We start from the raw sequence: 13,872 nt of genomic DNA on the forward strand, positions 1-13,872 counted from the left end.
AACGAAGGACCTTTTTAGAATAAGAAGCTTATGTGTCAGTTACTATGAGTTCGGTGGGGAGTGAGAGAGCGCACACAGATCACTCTCTCCTCGCTGATGACATAGGTTTAGAAGTTCTCTCCTAAATAGTGACAAGCAATGTCAGTAGCGAGGAGAGAGTGATTTGTATTCTCTCTTCCACAGGGAAAGTGAGGCCCTGGACAAGCCAGCACTCTCAGTCCCTATTAAAGGAATGGTCCTAATCTAAATAAGTGAGGGGGGGGGGACAGCACACTGAGGCATTTAACCACACCAAGGGTGCACTGAACATCCTCATTTGCATATTACCATAAAGTTGTGTTTTTTGGAGGCACAGATGGGAACAGATGTCCAAACAAAAAGTACTACTTTTGTTATTGCTCAATCTCTTACAAGGCTACATGGTTAGAGGTGTAAATCTGGGGTGACAGACTCCCTTTAAGGAGTTAGTAACATTTGCTTTTAGGTGCATAATGCTCTCCGGCCTCCTGGTTAGATTGAGCCAGCTTCAGAGTTTTTATAGGGAAGCTGTCCCTAGATTATCCCAATATAAACTAAAGTGACCTCCTTAAAGGGAACCTGTGACCGGATGTTCATAATACTCACCTAACGGTCGGTGCGGAGCAGACTGGATGGGCGTCTGTTCTCCAGGTCCCGCACCTCCTCTTTCAGCCATCTATGTCCTCCTGAGCAGGGCAGATCAAAGTATGCCTCCGCAGGAAATCACTGCTAGTGTAGATGACGTAGAACGCGTCATCCACACTAGCTTCAGAAGGAGGACAAAGATGGCCGAAAGAGGAGGCACGGAGACGTCCATCCGACCAGACTGCTCCGCACCAACCGTTTAATGAGTATTATAAACCTCCATTGACAGGTTCCCTTTAAGTGCTACTACAGTCCCTTGACTTGGATAAGCCCCACCTCTCCCTGCATATGCCCAAAAATACCTTTGATACTTCTGGCGAATTACACGGTTTGCAATTCTAATGCAAGAGACAAATTTCCCAGATATTCAGGGGGAAACAACTCTGTGCTTGTCGTCATATTCCCAGGTCCACGCTCGTGGATTACTGCTTGGAATCTACCAGGATGTGGGAAAACAGACGTGCGCTGGATATCCCGGGAGCCAGGGCTTCTACGATGTGGACGCACAAACCTTTGCTGATTGGGGAGTTGATCTGCTCAAATTTGACGGCTGTAATTATGGGACTCTGGAGCAGCTAGAAGATGGTGAGAGGCCGACAATATTGTATCTTTATAGTGTTATAGAAGACAAATTCTTCAGTAGGTAAGCCTGCTAAAATATCAAGTGTCCTTAAAGACCACATTTCACTGGATTTTGTATATATACTGTGTACCTCTTGCAATTGCCTGTTTTACTCATTGTGAAACGGTTTTTCTTCTTTGCCTCTCCGTTAGCAATGCTTTGCCCCCAGTAATAAAGAAGCAGATGTTTTTTCTTCAACAAATTGGGCATATACTGCAGAACGTCTGACAGAGAGGTTCTGTGGCATACGCCCAATGGGTCAAAGAGAAAATCTGCTTCTTTATATATCCTCTATTTATATTGTATGACCCTATACTCACTTGGACTACCAGAGTTGTGATTGCAGATGCTCCAAAACAGGAATATGTCTCCAGCTGTATGGTTTGGGGTTTGTTTTTTTTTACACATAACACCTCTGCTGTAAGGTAAGTCTAACTAGTATATACATTTATTTTTTTTTTTTTTTTTTTATTTTTTTTTCTATTTTTGCAGGTTACCGCCATATGTCTATAGCATTGAACCGCACAGGGAGAAATATAGTGTATTCTTGTGAGTGGCCGTTTTATGCTCGTCGTTTAACAAAGGTACGTAAAAAATAAAATTGGACTAACCGGTGATTCGGTTTCTAAGAACCCTGCACAACAAGAGGTTGCCTCCCCATCCTCGGGGCCGCCACTAGGAATTTCAGGGCCCCATACTGGCAACATTTTCAGGCCCCCTTGGCACTCCGCCCAAGGCTCCACCCCAGCTCCGCCTCCACCCCTCAAACCTCCTTCAATCTCACTGCCCCTCTTGGAAAAACATGTGTTATGTGTCCCCCTCCAGAAATATATGACCCTTTCTTTGTATACATGTCCCATCCTGGGCCCCTCCTGCTATATACATCCCCCTCCTGGGCACATTCTAGTATATACAGTGCCTTGCAAAAGTATTCGGCCCGCTTGAATTTTTCAACCTTTTCCCACATTTGAGGCTTCAAACATAAAGATAAAAATGTTAATGTTCTGGAAGAATCAACAACAAGTGGGACACAATTGTGAATTTGAACGAAATTTATTGCTTATATTAAACTTTTTATAAAAAATAAATAACTGAAAATTGGGGCGTGCAATATTATTCGTTCCCTTTAAGTTAATACTTTGTAGCGTCACCTTTTGCTGCGATTACAGCTGCAGTCGCTTGGGGTATGTGTCTATCAGTTTTGCACATCGAAAGACTGAAATTCTCGCCCATTCTTCCTTTGTAAACAGCTGGAGATGAGTGAGGTTGGATGGAGAGCGTTTGTGAACAGCAGTTTTCAGCTCTTTCCACAGACTCTTGATTGGATTCAGGTCTGGACTGTGAATTGGCCATTCTAACAGCTGGATACGTTTCTTTGTGAACCATTCCATTGTAGATTTTGCTTTATGTTTGGGATCATTGTCTTGTTGGAAGACAAATCTCCGTCCCAGTCTCAGGTCTTTTACAGACTCCAACAGGTTTTCTTCAAAAATGGTCCTGTATTTGGCTCCATCCATCTTCCCATCAATTTTAACAGTCTTCCCTGTCCCTGCTGAAGAAACGCAAGCCCAAACCATGATGCTGCCACCACCATGTTTGACAGTGGGGTTGGTGTGTTCAGGGTGATGAGCTGTGTTGCTGTTGCATATCGTTTGGCATTGTGCCCATATAGTTCGATTTTGTTTTTTTTTTTTGTTTCATCTGACCAGAGCACCTTCTTCCACATGTTTGGTGTGTGTCCCAGATGGCTTGTGGCAATCTTTAAACAACACTTTTTATGGATATCTTTGAGAAATGGCTTTCTTCTTGCCACTCTTCCATAAAGGCCAGATTTGTGCAGTGTACGACTGATTGTTGTCCTATGGACAGACTCTCCCACCTCAGCTGTAGATCTCTGCAGTTCATCCAGAGTGATCATGGGCCTCTTGGCTTCATCTCTGATCAGTCTTCTCCTTGTTTGAGATGAAAGTTTGGATGGACGGCCGGGTCTTGGTAGATTTGCAGTGGTATGACACTCCTTCCATTTCAATATGATCGCTTGCACAGTGCTTCTTGGTATGTTTAAAGTTGTGGAAATCTTTTTGTAACCAAATCCGGCTTTAAACTTCTCCACAACAGTATCACAGATCTATCTGTTGTGTTCCTTGGTCTTCATGATGCTATTTGCGCTTTATACAGAACACTGAGACTATCACAGAGCAGGTGCATTTATACAGAGACTTGATTACACACAGGTGGATTATATTTATCATCATCAGTCATTTAGGACAACATTGGATCATTCAGAGATCCTCAATGAACTTCTGGAGTGAGTTTGCTGCACTGAAAGTAAAGGGGATGAATAATATTGCAAGCCCCAATTTTTTATCTGTTTTGGTTTTTTTTTACAAAAAATTAAAATAAGCAATAAATATCAGTCAACTTCACAATTGTGTCCCACTTGTTGATTCTTCACCATAAAATGTTTTTTTTATTTTGTTTTGTTTATCTATGTTTTGAAGCCTGAAATGTGGAAAAAGGTTGAAAAATTCAAGGGGGCCCGAATACTTTCGAAGGCCACTGTATATACATCACAGGAGGAGCTGGGGCTTGGACAGTACTGGCGGTGGCACGGACTACACTAGCGGGGCACAAACAGGACTGGAGACATGAACAGGACTGAGGAAGCACAGACAGCACTGGAGAGAGGGTGGCTCACAGCAGAGGGGGGGTGGGGGGGCCAGGAGGCTCACAGCAGAGGGGGGGGGGCAGGAGGCTCAGAGCAGGGGGAGGGGGCCAGGAGGCTCACAGGCCAGAGGTTCCCCACCCCTCATCTAGCTGAAGCAAGACAGGGGCTGGGGTCGGCGGACGGCCACGGGCAGAGATCAGTGGGCCCCGGGCAGAGATCAGCAAATCTTCGGCTCACAGCGCTTACCTGTCCTGCTGGCTGCCACATCCTCACCACCTCAGCCGCTGTTGCAGGAGTGTAATGAGGTCTCAGAGTGATGACCTCACCTCCTGCTGGACAACTCAGCGATGATGTGTTGGCGCCCTGCTCTGCTCAAATGACCCTGCCTCCACTACAGCACATTGCTAATTTGCATGCTCCGCCCCTTCACATGCAAATTGGTCCTGTCTGGTAATAAAGCGACACTGCGGGGCCCCTCTACTGCTGCTGCTCCTGTGACTGGGACCTGGTGAACAGAAGGGGCCCGACCTGCCTGAGGCTAAAGATAAGTATTTAACCCGGGCCTGGCCGGGCCCCCTCTCTTCACTGGTCCCCCGACACCAGGCACAGTAGTAATGCCCTGATGGTAGCCCTGCTCATCCTAATCAGGTACAGAAAACAAAGACGTTAAACACCCCATCCCCTCCCTTCATCATGTGTTTTTCTAAAGGATCATACTGGTATGAATTCTACCAATATTTATTTAACACTAAGGAATCAGATATCCATAAAGAACAAAAAGGGGGAGAAACTATCTGTGTTGTTGTGGAGGGTTCTAAGGAACCGAATTACCGATAGAATTAAACTAATTTTCTCTAATCACATCCACAAGAGCATCAAAGGAGAAATACCAAAGGATAACGCTAGAGAGGAACCTGCATTCATTGTTTGCATGATTTAGCATTTCAGAGTGAAACTGTCGTTTTATTGTTTACTAGACATAGGCCCGATGCAATCGCATCGGGAGTGCGGTGAAATGAACATCTGTCTATGCTGAGTGGTGCTGACAGGAGCAGTGGACGTGTCACACTGTTTGTGCTTTCCAATATATCTGTTGTATGTTATCCCTCTGCATTTGTGTGTGGTCCTTTGACCTTTCACCCCTGTGCACTGTCTCTTCCTTGTTGTGTGCTGTATATTGGTATTTGGTGTTGTGTTTCTTGAGCTGTATTCACTATGTAGTGTCTCCCCTGTGTCCTGTGTGTGTCTGTGTTTACACTATATGGTCATATGTGTTACTATAGCTCAGCTATTTGTACAGATGCATGTCACCGCAGCTTCCGGGCACAAACTGCGCATGCACAATTAGCGGTGATGTCACCACTCTTCCCACGCAGCATACGAGATATGCTTGACGTGGCTACTGGGCAGATATAGAAATGGGCATTTTTGTATGCTAAATATCTAATTTTTCCTATATGTCCTTAAGCAGTAATGCATATCTATAGTCTTACATTCATGGTTTGCATGATTTATTATTGCAGAGTGCAACTTTTTTTTTTTCTTTTTTCATGTTCAGTTTTGCACCTGTTCAGACTGCATTTTGGGAGTGCCATCAGTCTTTTTGTCTATGCATGATGAATGGGTACGTGATACTTTGTCATGGCACCCTGCTGGATGCAAACTATCTGCCTATTAGTGGGACTGTGGATCTTAGATTTCATTTTGAACCTTTTGTAGGTAATATGACTTAAGACCATTAAAATTTAATGATTCTGTAGGCCCCACTTTGATATTTTATTTTTTTTCTAATCAAAAATAGTGAAAAATTATGTTCTTTGCCTTGTTTTGGAACTGAGAAAATTACGCCTGATGTCTGCAGGTCTTCGACCCTAAGATTAAGATCTTCTGAAATCTTAGACGGTCGGGATGTTACTTTATTATTATTATTTATTATTATAGAGCAATTTATTCCATGGCGCTTTACAAGAGAAAGAGGGTATACGTACAACAATCATTAACAGTACAAAACAGACTGGCATAGGAGGAGAGAGGACCCTGCTCGCGAGGGCTCACAGTCTACAGGGAATGGGTGATGGTACAATAGGTGAGGACAGGGCTGGTTGCGCAGTGGTCTACTGGACTGAGGGTTATTGTAGGTTGTAGGCTTGTTGGAAGAGGTGGGTCTTGAGGTTCCTCTTGAAGCCTTAAAGGGGTGTAGGGGGAGGACTCTATATTTTTTTTTTTTTTTTTTTTTTTGACCCTACAGATTCCACAATTCTCTAATCTGAGGCTATATTCTGCCACTGTGGAAGGAAACTTTAAATTCTGCCTCCTACTCGTTTGACGTCATTGTCTTTCTTGACATTGGTTCTGAAAAATATATTTCTTCCCTTTCCCTCTTTTGGAGTAACTCCAGCGACCTGACTTGCCTTTTTCGTCTGTACTGTGGGTTCTTGAGACAGACAAAACAATCTCTTCTCTTGAAGATTTTTGGTTCCGAAAGTGACTTCTTATTTGATGTTTTCTCCAGTGTATCTAGATCTGGACTTAATACATATTCTCCCTTGAATGGGATAGAGCAGAGTGTAGACTTGGATACAATATATCCGCTGCACATCTTCAACCAGAGGACTCTCCTTGTGGTATTTGATAAGACTGAAGACCTTGCCACTATCCTAACTGATTCTGCTGAAGCGTCTGCTAGGAATCCCATCCTCTTTTGAAGGAGAGGTGATGAGATCAGGAGGCCTTCTCTAAGGGTACCACCACTGATATGATCTTCCAGTTGCTTCTACCAATGAAACCTGGCTCTTGTTATACAGGTAGAAACAACATTCCTTATCAGAGAAGCCTTAAGTGTCCCAAGACTTCCTCAACCGGTTGTCCATCTTTTGATCCAGTGGGTCCTTGAGATGAACGAAATCTTCAAATGGCAACTTGGTTTTCTTTGATACCTAAGCCACCTGGATACCTACTTTAGGAATTTCCATCTAACATTTGACTGTATGCTTATCTAATGGGAATGTATCCTTCAGTTCTACTGCGCAATTTAGAGGTTTCTCTGGGACCTCCCACTCATCTAGAATTAAACTCTGTACATTATAAAGAATAGGAAACGCCATCTTCCTTATTGATCTCAAACTTCAATATATTCCTTCCTGGATTGCACTAGCCCTTTTTTTTTTTCCACTTCTACTCATTGTATCTCTTACAGTCGATAAGATATCTCTTCCACATCTTCTGACGAAAAATAGAATTTTTAATTTTTTTATCATCTTGGTATATACTGCGATTCGGGGTAAGTTATCTTTCCATCCATTCCTCAGGGACGGATACATCTGCTAAAGAATCTGAGCTGTCCATAGGATCATCCTTTTTTTTTTTTTTTCTTTATTATTATTTTTACTCCTGATGGCGCTGTGAAGGCCTAGGCTATGAATCATTTGTCCAGTATAAGAATATTATACTATAATATCTGTATTGTGAATGCTTTGTGTATTGGTTTCCACATATACCTGACTGAAGCCACAGTAAAGGCTTGAGAGAAGGAATCTCCATGTTGCACCTTTCCTCTTACTACTTCCATAAGGGAAGGCTGTGCCTCATTAATTTTTTCCGTACACCGCCGACCTAAAGGCTTTTTATGGGAAGATGGGAGCTTTTTATTACAAATGGCACATTTTGCCTTATTAACCTTTGACACAGAATCCTTGTCCTTCTAAAATTAAAGGGGAGATGACATGAAATTGCATCCTGCACAAGTGAGCACTGATATCGTCTGAGTTTCATCCAGTAAACTCAGACGATGGTTTCCTCACTTGTCATCCATGTAAATCCACTTTTTTTAACACCAGCAGCTATTAAAGGGGTGCTCCAAGTCAAACTACGGTAAATTTCATTTTAAATCTCTATTTAGTGTCGTGAGATATATTCTAATATACTTCTATTAAAAATATCCCAATTGTTCCCTAACTACACTAGCTAACTGGTATTCTATATTTTGTTGTTCTGTTTTTTTTTTTATTTCCTGTGTGATGACTCTTAATTTCATGCTGGAATACGCAAACAGAGTCCTCAGAGCAGGAGGCAAAGGCTGCGGGCACTGTCACAGCCTCAGCCCCTTCATAAAACGAAGCGTCATCAGTGACTTCTGTTTTCCGGTGCTGTGCTCCTCGCTGCGAGCTGTGCACTGTGCGATCTGCAAAGTAACCGCGTCTGCTCTGTTGTCAGTTCAGATCAGTAATAATCAGTCTGCAACAGAGCAGTGTCAAAATACCTGGCATGCAAGAGATCAGCACCATCACTAACTGGGTACCATTTAGTCTTCTACATGCTGGGTATTGGCAGCAGATTATTGCTAATCTGAGTGGACACTGTCACTATGCACAGTGCACAGCTCGCAGGGAGGGACAGCCGGGATGAGCGTCACTGATGGGGCTTCATTTGAGGGAGGGGGCAGAAGCTGTGACAGTAATCGTAGCCTCTGCCCCTTACTCTGATGACACTTTGTTTGAGTATCCAAGTCAGTATGCACTAAGATTCTCAAACTAAGTGACACAGGAAATAGGGGGGAAAATAGAATAGCAGTTAAACAGTGTACTTGGGGAACGTTAGGGAATTTTAATACAAGTTTATTAGAAAATGTCTTAGATTATGACACCAAGTGGATAGGAATTTACAATGAAATTTTATTTGACTTCGGACCACCCCTTTTATCATTTATAGGACCATAGTTTCCTATGTTACAGGATTACAATGTATTCGTAAAAATCGTATACTAAACTGTGACTTAAATGACCAAAAAAGTTACAAACAAAGGGGTCAAAAAATAAAGTGGTACAAAATATAGTACACCTTGGCATGGTGATTTAAAATGTCAGAAAATTAACCCACCAAGCCGGAAAATCAATTGCAAACACTAATGAAGAACCAAAGCATATAGCCAAAAATAAAATCTATAAATTTTATAAAAAAGGGGCAGCACCGCAGAGAGAGAGATAAGGAATGGAGCTACACAGAAGCTGTTACAAAACAAAGCTCATGACACTAGGAGACAGAGTAAATAAATCACATGTGAGTCATTTCTCACAGACAAAGGCCCTAAAGCCGAAACGCGCGTAGGGTTTGGCGCAACACCAGCAGGAGGAGATTCCGCTAGGTATTGTATGCATTTAATTGCATGTTTACTGACACTGTCCTCTGTACTATTGCATTCTTATTGAACCGCACACTATTTCTATCTGGTGACTCATTCTCACTGGAGCCAGATGACTCACATGTGATTTATTTGCTCACTCTCCTGGTGTCATATGAGCTATGTTTTTTGTAACCACTTCTGTGCAGCTGCATTCCTTATCTCTCCCCCTGCTGTGTTGTGCTGCCTCTTTTTCAATCACTGTTTTGCACCTTGTATTCTATTTTTTTTTTTTTTTTTGGCTATATGCTTTGGTACTTAATTAGTGTTTTCAATAAACTGACTTGAATGAGTGAATCTCAAGTAATCTCAAGAAATAGTTTCCCTAATTGCAGTATTGGGAATTCTATAATTCATGCCATTAACTATAACCTAAAAAAAGTTGCATGTACACCAAAATAGTATCAATAAAAACTGAATCTCCACAGGTAATTAAAAAAAAAAAAGCACCCTCGTAAAGGTCCAATAACAAGAGGAAAAAAAGTTTCTCTATCGCTTCATTGGGGGACACAGGAAACCATGGGTGTATGCTGCTGGGACTAGGAGGTGACACTATGCAAATAAGAAAGTTGGCTCCTCCCATGTAGTATACACCCACTGACCGGAGCTGAGGAGATCAGTTTTTGCTTGGTGTCCGAGGAGGTTGGACACGCAGGGGCTACTCTCAGCCCTTCAGGTTTTTATTGTTGTGTTTTATTAATGTTTTTTCCCTTTTGTTTTTCAGACACAGCTCGTCGGGCGACAGGGTGTAATCGCTCACCCTGCTCTCCCACATAGAGACCGGTCGCACAGAAGTGGGGTCCGTCGGCCACTTCCGTTGTCCTCCGTGTCTGTCTGGCAGGACCCTACCCCCCCCTAACACTTTTTCAAGACAGTTTGGGGGGCATCCGCACAGAGGGACAGGCGGATGGTCCTTGTCCCCCTCCCCAAACTCTCTCGCTTCCGAGCCTGATTGTGGGGTAGGAGGACGAAGACCGTACCCAGGATGGAGAGGTACCCTTCCGGTCTCCCCTCGACTATGCCCGGGACGACCGTCGAGATGTCTTCGCTCACCTTCCAGGATGGATCCAGGATCACCTCAAGACAAGCCGGGACCTCAGATAAGCACTCCCCCCCCCCCCCCCCCCCCCCCCCCCCTCCTCTTCCCCATCCCGGGTTATGGGGAGGGATCTCTGGTATAGAAACCCCATGGCCCCTTCTCCACTTGGGTCAGGGGGTCCTACATCTCCCTCCACAGGCCCCTCTGTAGTTGGCTTCCCCTGTCGCCCCCCCCGTCGTGGCGTCCACTACCTGACGTCCCCTCCGGCGATCTCCCTTAAAATTTAGCCCCCGGCTCCATTGCGGCCCACTTTTGAAATTTATCCCCCGGCTCCATTGCGGCCCCTCCGGCGGCCCACTTTCAAAATTTAGGCCCCGGCTCCATTGCGGCCCCCTCAGTGTCTGCGCGCCTCTCTACACCACGCCCCCAGCCGGAATTCTGTCCGCGCGCGCGGGCTTTTCAAATCTCCCGCCTCTTTTTTTTTTTTTTTTTTTTTTTTTTTTTTATTTTTTCTCGCGCGGTCCCAGTCCTCTTCCCGGCGTCTGTCGTCATTTCCTGGCGCCAATCCCCGGCACGCATCATTCCTGTGCCTCCACTGGACCAGGCCCTTCCCTCCGGGTAAGTGACGCTGCTGCCGCCGCGAGGCCCGATACTCCCCGCCCGGGTAGGTCGACTCTGCAGCCGTCGCAGGACCCGAGCCTCCGACCGGGTAAGCGCCGCTATCGCCGCCGCCGCGCCTGTGCCTCCACCCGGGTAAGCGCTGCCAGGGCCGCCACCAGGCCCGATCCACCGACCGGGTAAGCGCTCCTAGCGCCGCTGCGTCCTTCCCTTCCCAGACCACCACCGCAAGTTTGCGACACAGCGCCCACCCGCAGGCAGTGTTGGCCCCAGCGCACCCTCACTGGCAGGGATTAGTCCACTGCTCCCCAGACTTCAGTGTGAGTCAGCGCCCCAGGCATCAAGCTGTCATCTCTCTCAGGGCTCATTCCCAGGGTACTATTGTCTCTGAACATGCAGGCCCATTCACTGTGGTGCTGTTTGTGAAGAAGCAAGTCCATTCACTATGGTACTGGTTGTGAGGAAGCAGGCCCATTCCCTATGGTACTGTTTGGGAAGTGGCAGGCCCACTCACTGTGGTACTGTTTGTGAGGATGCAGGCCCATTCACTATGGTACTGGTTGTGAAGGGGCAGGCCCATTCACTATGGTACTTCTTTGGGAAGAAGCCGTATGTCGCACAGTTTTATTGTCTCCTGTTTTTGTGATGTACACTCAGACATTCTCCTCACATATTGCCTAGCACAGATGTGCTCCTGAATTCTGGGCGTTCACTGTCAGTTGGCCATTCTGTCTCCCAGGTATTATACGCCTGTAACACTAATCACTGATCCTATGTGTCCAGCTGTATTATACGCCTGTGGCACTAATTACGGACGTCACTACAGCATTCTAAATCTTCCCAGAGTATCGCTCTTGCGCCCGATTATCCGTCACGTTACGGATAGATTATAGCGCTCTACCCAGCAGTCAGAAACCCATATTTCGCTACGCACGTTGCTTACCCAGCGGTCCATGACATGGCCCTTTCCGTGAACGCTCCAGTGTCTCCATGAACCTGTCAGCTTTCCAGTGTGTTCCAGGTTTACGCCCTGTGTTTCCATGTGCCTGTCCTCTATCCTACGTGTCAGTGTCTTTACGTGCTACCTGTCTGTTACAGTGCGCAGGTGCCTTTCTCTCTACACCAGTCTTCACCAGTGTGCAAGTCTCACCAGTGTGCCAGTGTTCTTTAGGTACTAGTCCTCATCGGTGTGCTAGTGTTTCCTCGTACTTGTCCACTATCCAGTGGGCCAGCGTTTCTCTATGCACTGACCTACTTCCGTGTGCCAGAGTTTCCCTGTACCTGTCCACTATCCAGAGTGCCAGTGTCTGTGTCAGGCCTGTGTGCTCCAATACCCAGGTGCTTTGGGGACCCTGCCCGCTATTCCGTGGGCCAGTGTTTCTACGTGCATTTGTTTACTCTGGTGTACTAGTGTTTTCCACGAGCCCTTACACTACTCAGTGTAACAAGGTTTCTATGCGCGCCTGTCTACACCACTGCAACAGTGTTGTGTGAACCCTCCCACTGTTTAGGGGGTCAGGTTTCTTCTTGCACCTGTCAGTTTTAGTGTGGTATAACCTTTTCTGTCAACCTGTCCACCATCCAGATTGACAGTTCCATAGACCTGTCCACTTGCTCGTGTGCCAGTGTCTCTGTCGGTCCATCTTCCAGGGTGCCAGTATCCACTATCCAGTGTTTCTCTATGCACCTACCCACCATCCGGTGCGCTAGTGTTGCCAGAATGTACCCTCTATCCTGTGTGCCAGTGTTTCTGTATGCACCTGTCTACAGTCATGGCCAAAAGTTTTGAGAATGACACCAAAATTATATTTTCACATGATCTGTTGCCCTCTGGTTTTTAATTGTTTGTCTGATGTTTACATCACATACTCATAATATGATTGCAATTATATTTCTGTACCAAAAGGTTATATTGACAGTTAGAATGAGTTAATGCAGCAAGTGAATATTTGCAGTGTTGACCCTTCTTCAGGACCTCTGCAATTCTCCCTGGCATGCTCTCAATCAACTTCTGGACCAAATCCTGACTGATAGCTGTCCATTCTTGCATAAGCAATGCTTGCATTTTGCCAGAATTTGTTGGTTTTTGTTTGTCCACCCGTCTCTTGATTGCCCACAAGTTCTTAATGGGATTAAGATCTGGGGAGTTTCCAGGCCATGGACCCAAAATCTGTTTTGTTCCATGAGCCATTTAGTGATCACCTTTGCTTTATGGCAAGGTGCTCCATCATGCTGGAAAAGGCATTGTTGGGCGCCAAACTGCTCTTGGACAGTTGGGAGAAGTTGCTCTTGGAGGACATTCTGGTACCATTCTTTATTCATGGCTGTGTTTTTAGGCAAGACTGTGAGTGGTGCGATTCCCTTGGCTGAGAAGCTACCCCACACATGAATCGTTTCAGGATGCTTAACAGTTGGCATGAGACAAGACTGGTGGTAGCGCTCACCTCTTCTTCTCCTCATAAGATGTTTTCCAGATGTCCCAAACAATCGAAAAGGGGATTCATCTGAGAAAATTACTTTACCCCAGTCCTCAGCAGTCCACTCCCTGTACCTTTTGCAGAATATCAGTCGGTCCCTGATGTTTTTTCTGGAGAGAAGTGGCTTCTTTGCTGCCCTCCTTGAAACCAGGCCTTGCTCAAGCAGTCTCCGCCTCACAGTGCGTGCAGAAGCACTCACACCAGCCTGCTGCCATTGCTGAGCTAGCTCGGCACTGCTGGTAGTCCAATCCCGCAGCTGAAACCGTTTTAAGATACGGTCCTGGTGTTTGCTGGTCCTTCTTGGGTGCCCTGGAGCCTTTTTGGCAACAATGGAAGCTCTCTCCTTGAAGTTCTTGATGATGCGATAGATTGTTGACTGAGGTGCAATCTTTGTAGCTGCAATACTCTTCCCTGTTAGGCCATTTTTGTGCAGAGCAATGATGGCTGCACGTGGTGTTTCTTTAGAGATAACCATGGTTAACTGAAGAGAAACAATGATACCAAGCAACAGCCTCCTTTTAAAGTGTCCAGTGGTGTCATTCTTACTTAATCATGACTGACTGATCGCCAGCCCTGTCCTCCTCAACACCCACACCTGTGTTAATGGAA

The 13,872-nt window shown here is 45.5% G+C and overlaps 1 protein-coding gene across 1 annotated transcript in view; it reads left to right on the plus strand.

Annotated features, from left to right (window-relative positions):
• GLA (galactosidase alpha) overlaps positions 1-13,872 on the plus strand; it is a 34,599-nt gene that overhangs the window by 7,536 nt on the left and 13,191 nt on the right. Inside the window, exons 3-4 of the mRNA XM_075324052.1 lie at positions 1,071-1,248; positions 1,778-1,869. Of these exons, the coding sequence (XP_075180167.1) occupies positions 1,071-1,248; positions 1,778-1,869 (270 nt within the window). The remainder of the gene's footprint in view (positions 1-1,070; positions 1,249-1,777; positions 1,870-13,872) is intronic.

The sequence above is a fragment of the Anomaloglossus baeobatrachus genome, chromosome 9 (assembly GCF_048569485.1).
Source record: "Anomaloglossus baeobatrachus isolate aAnoBae1 chromosome 9, aAnoBae1.hap1, whole genome shotgun sequence".
Lineage (NCBI taxonomy): Eukaryota > Metazoa > Chordata > Amphibia > Anura > Aromobatidae > Anomaloglossus > Anomaloglossus baeobatrachus.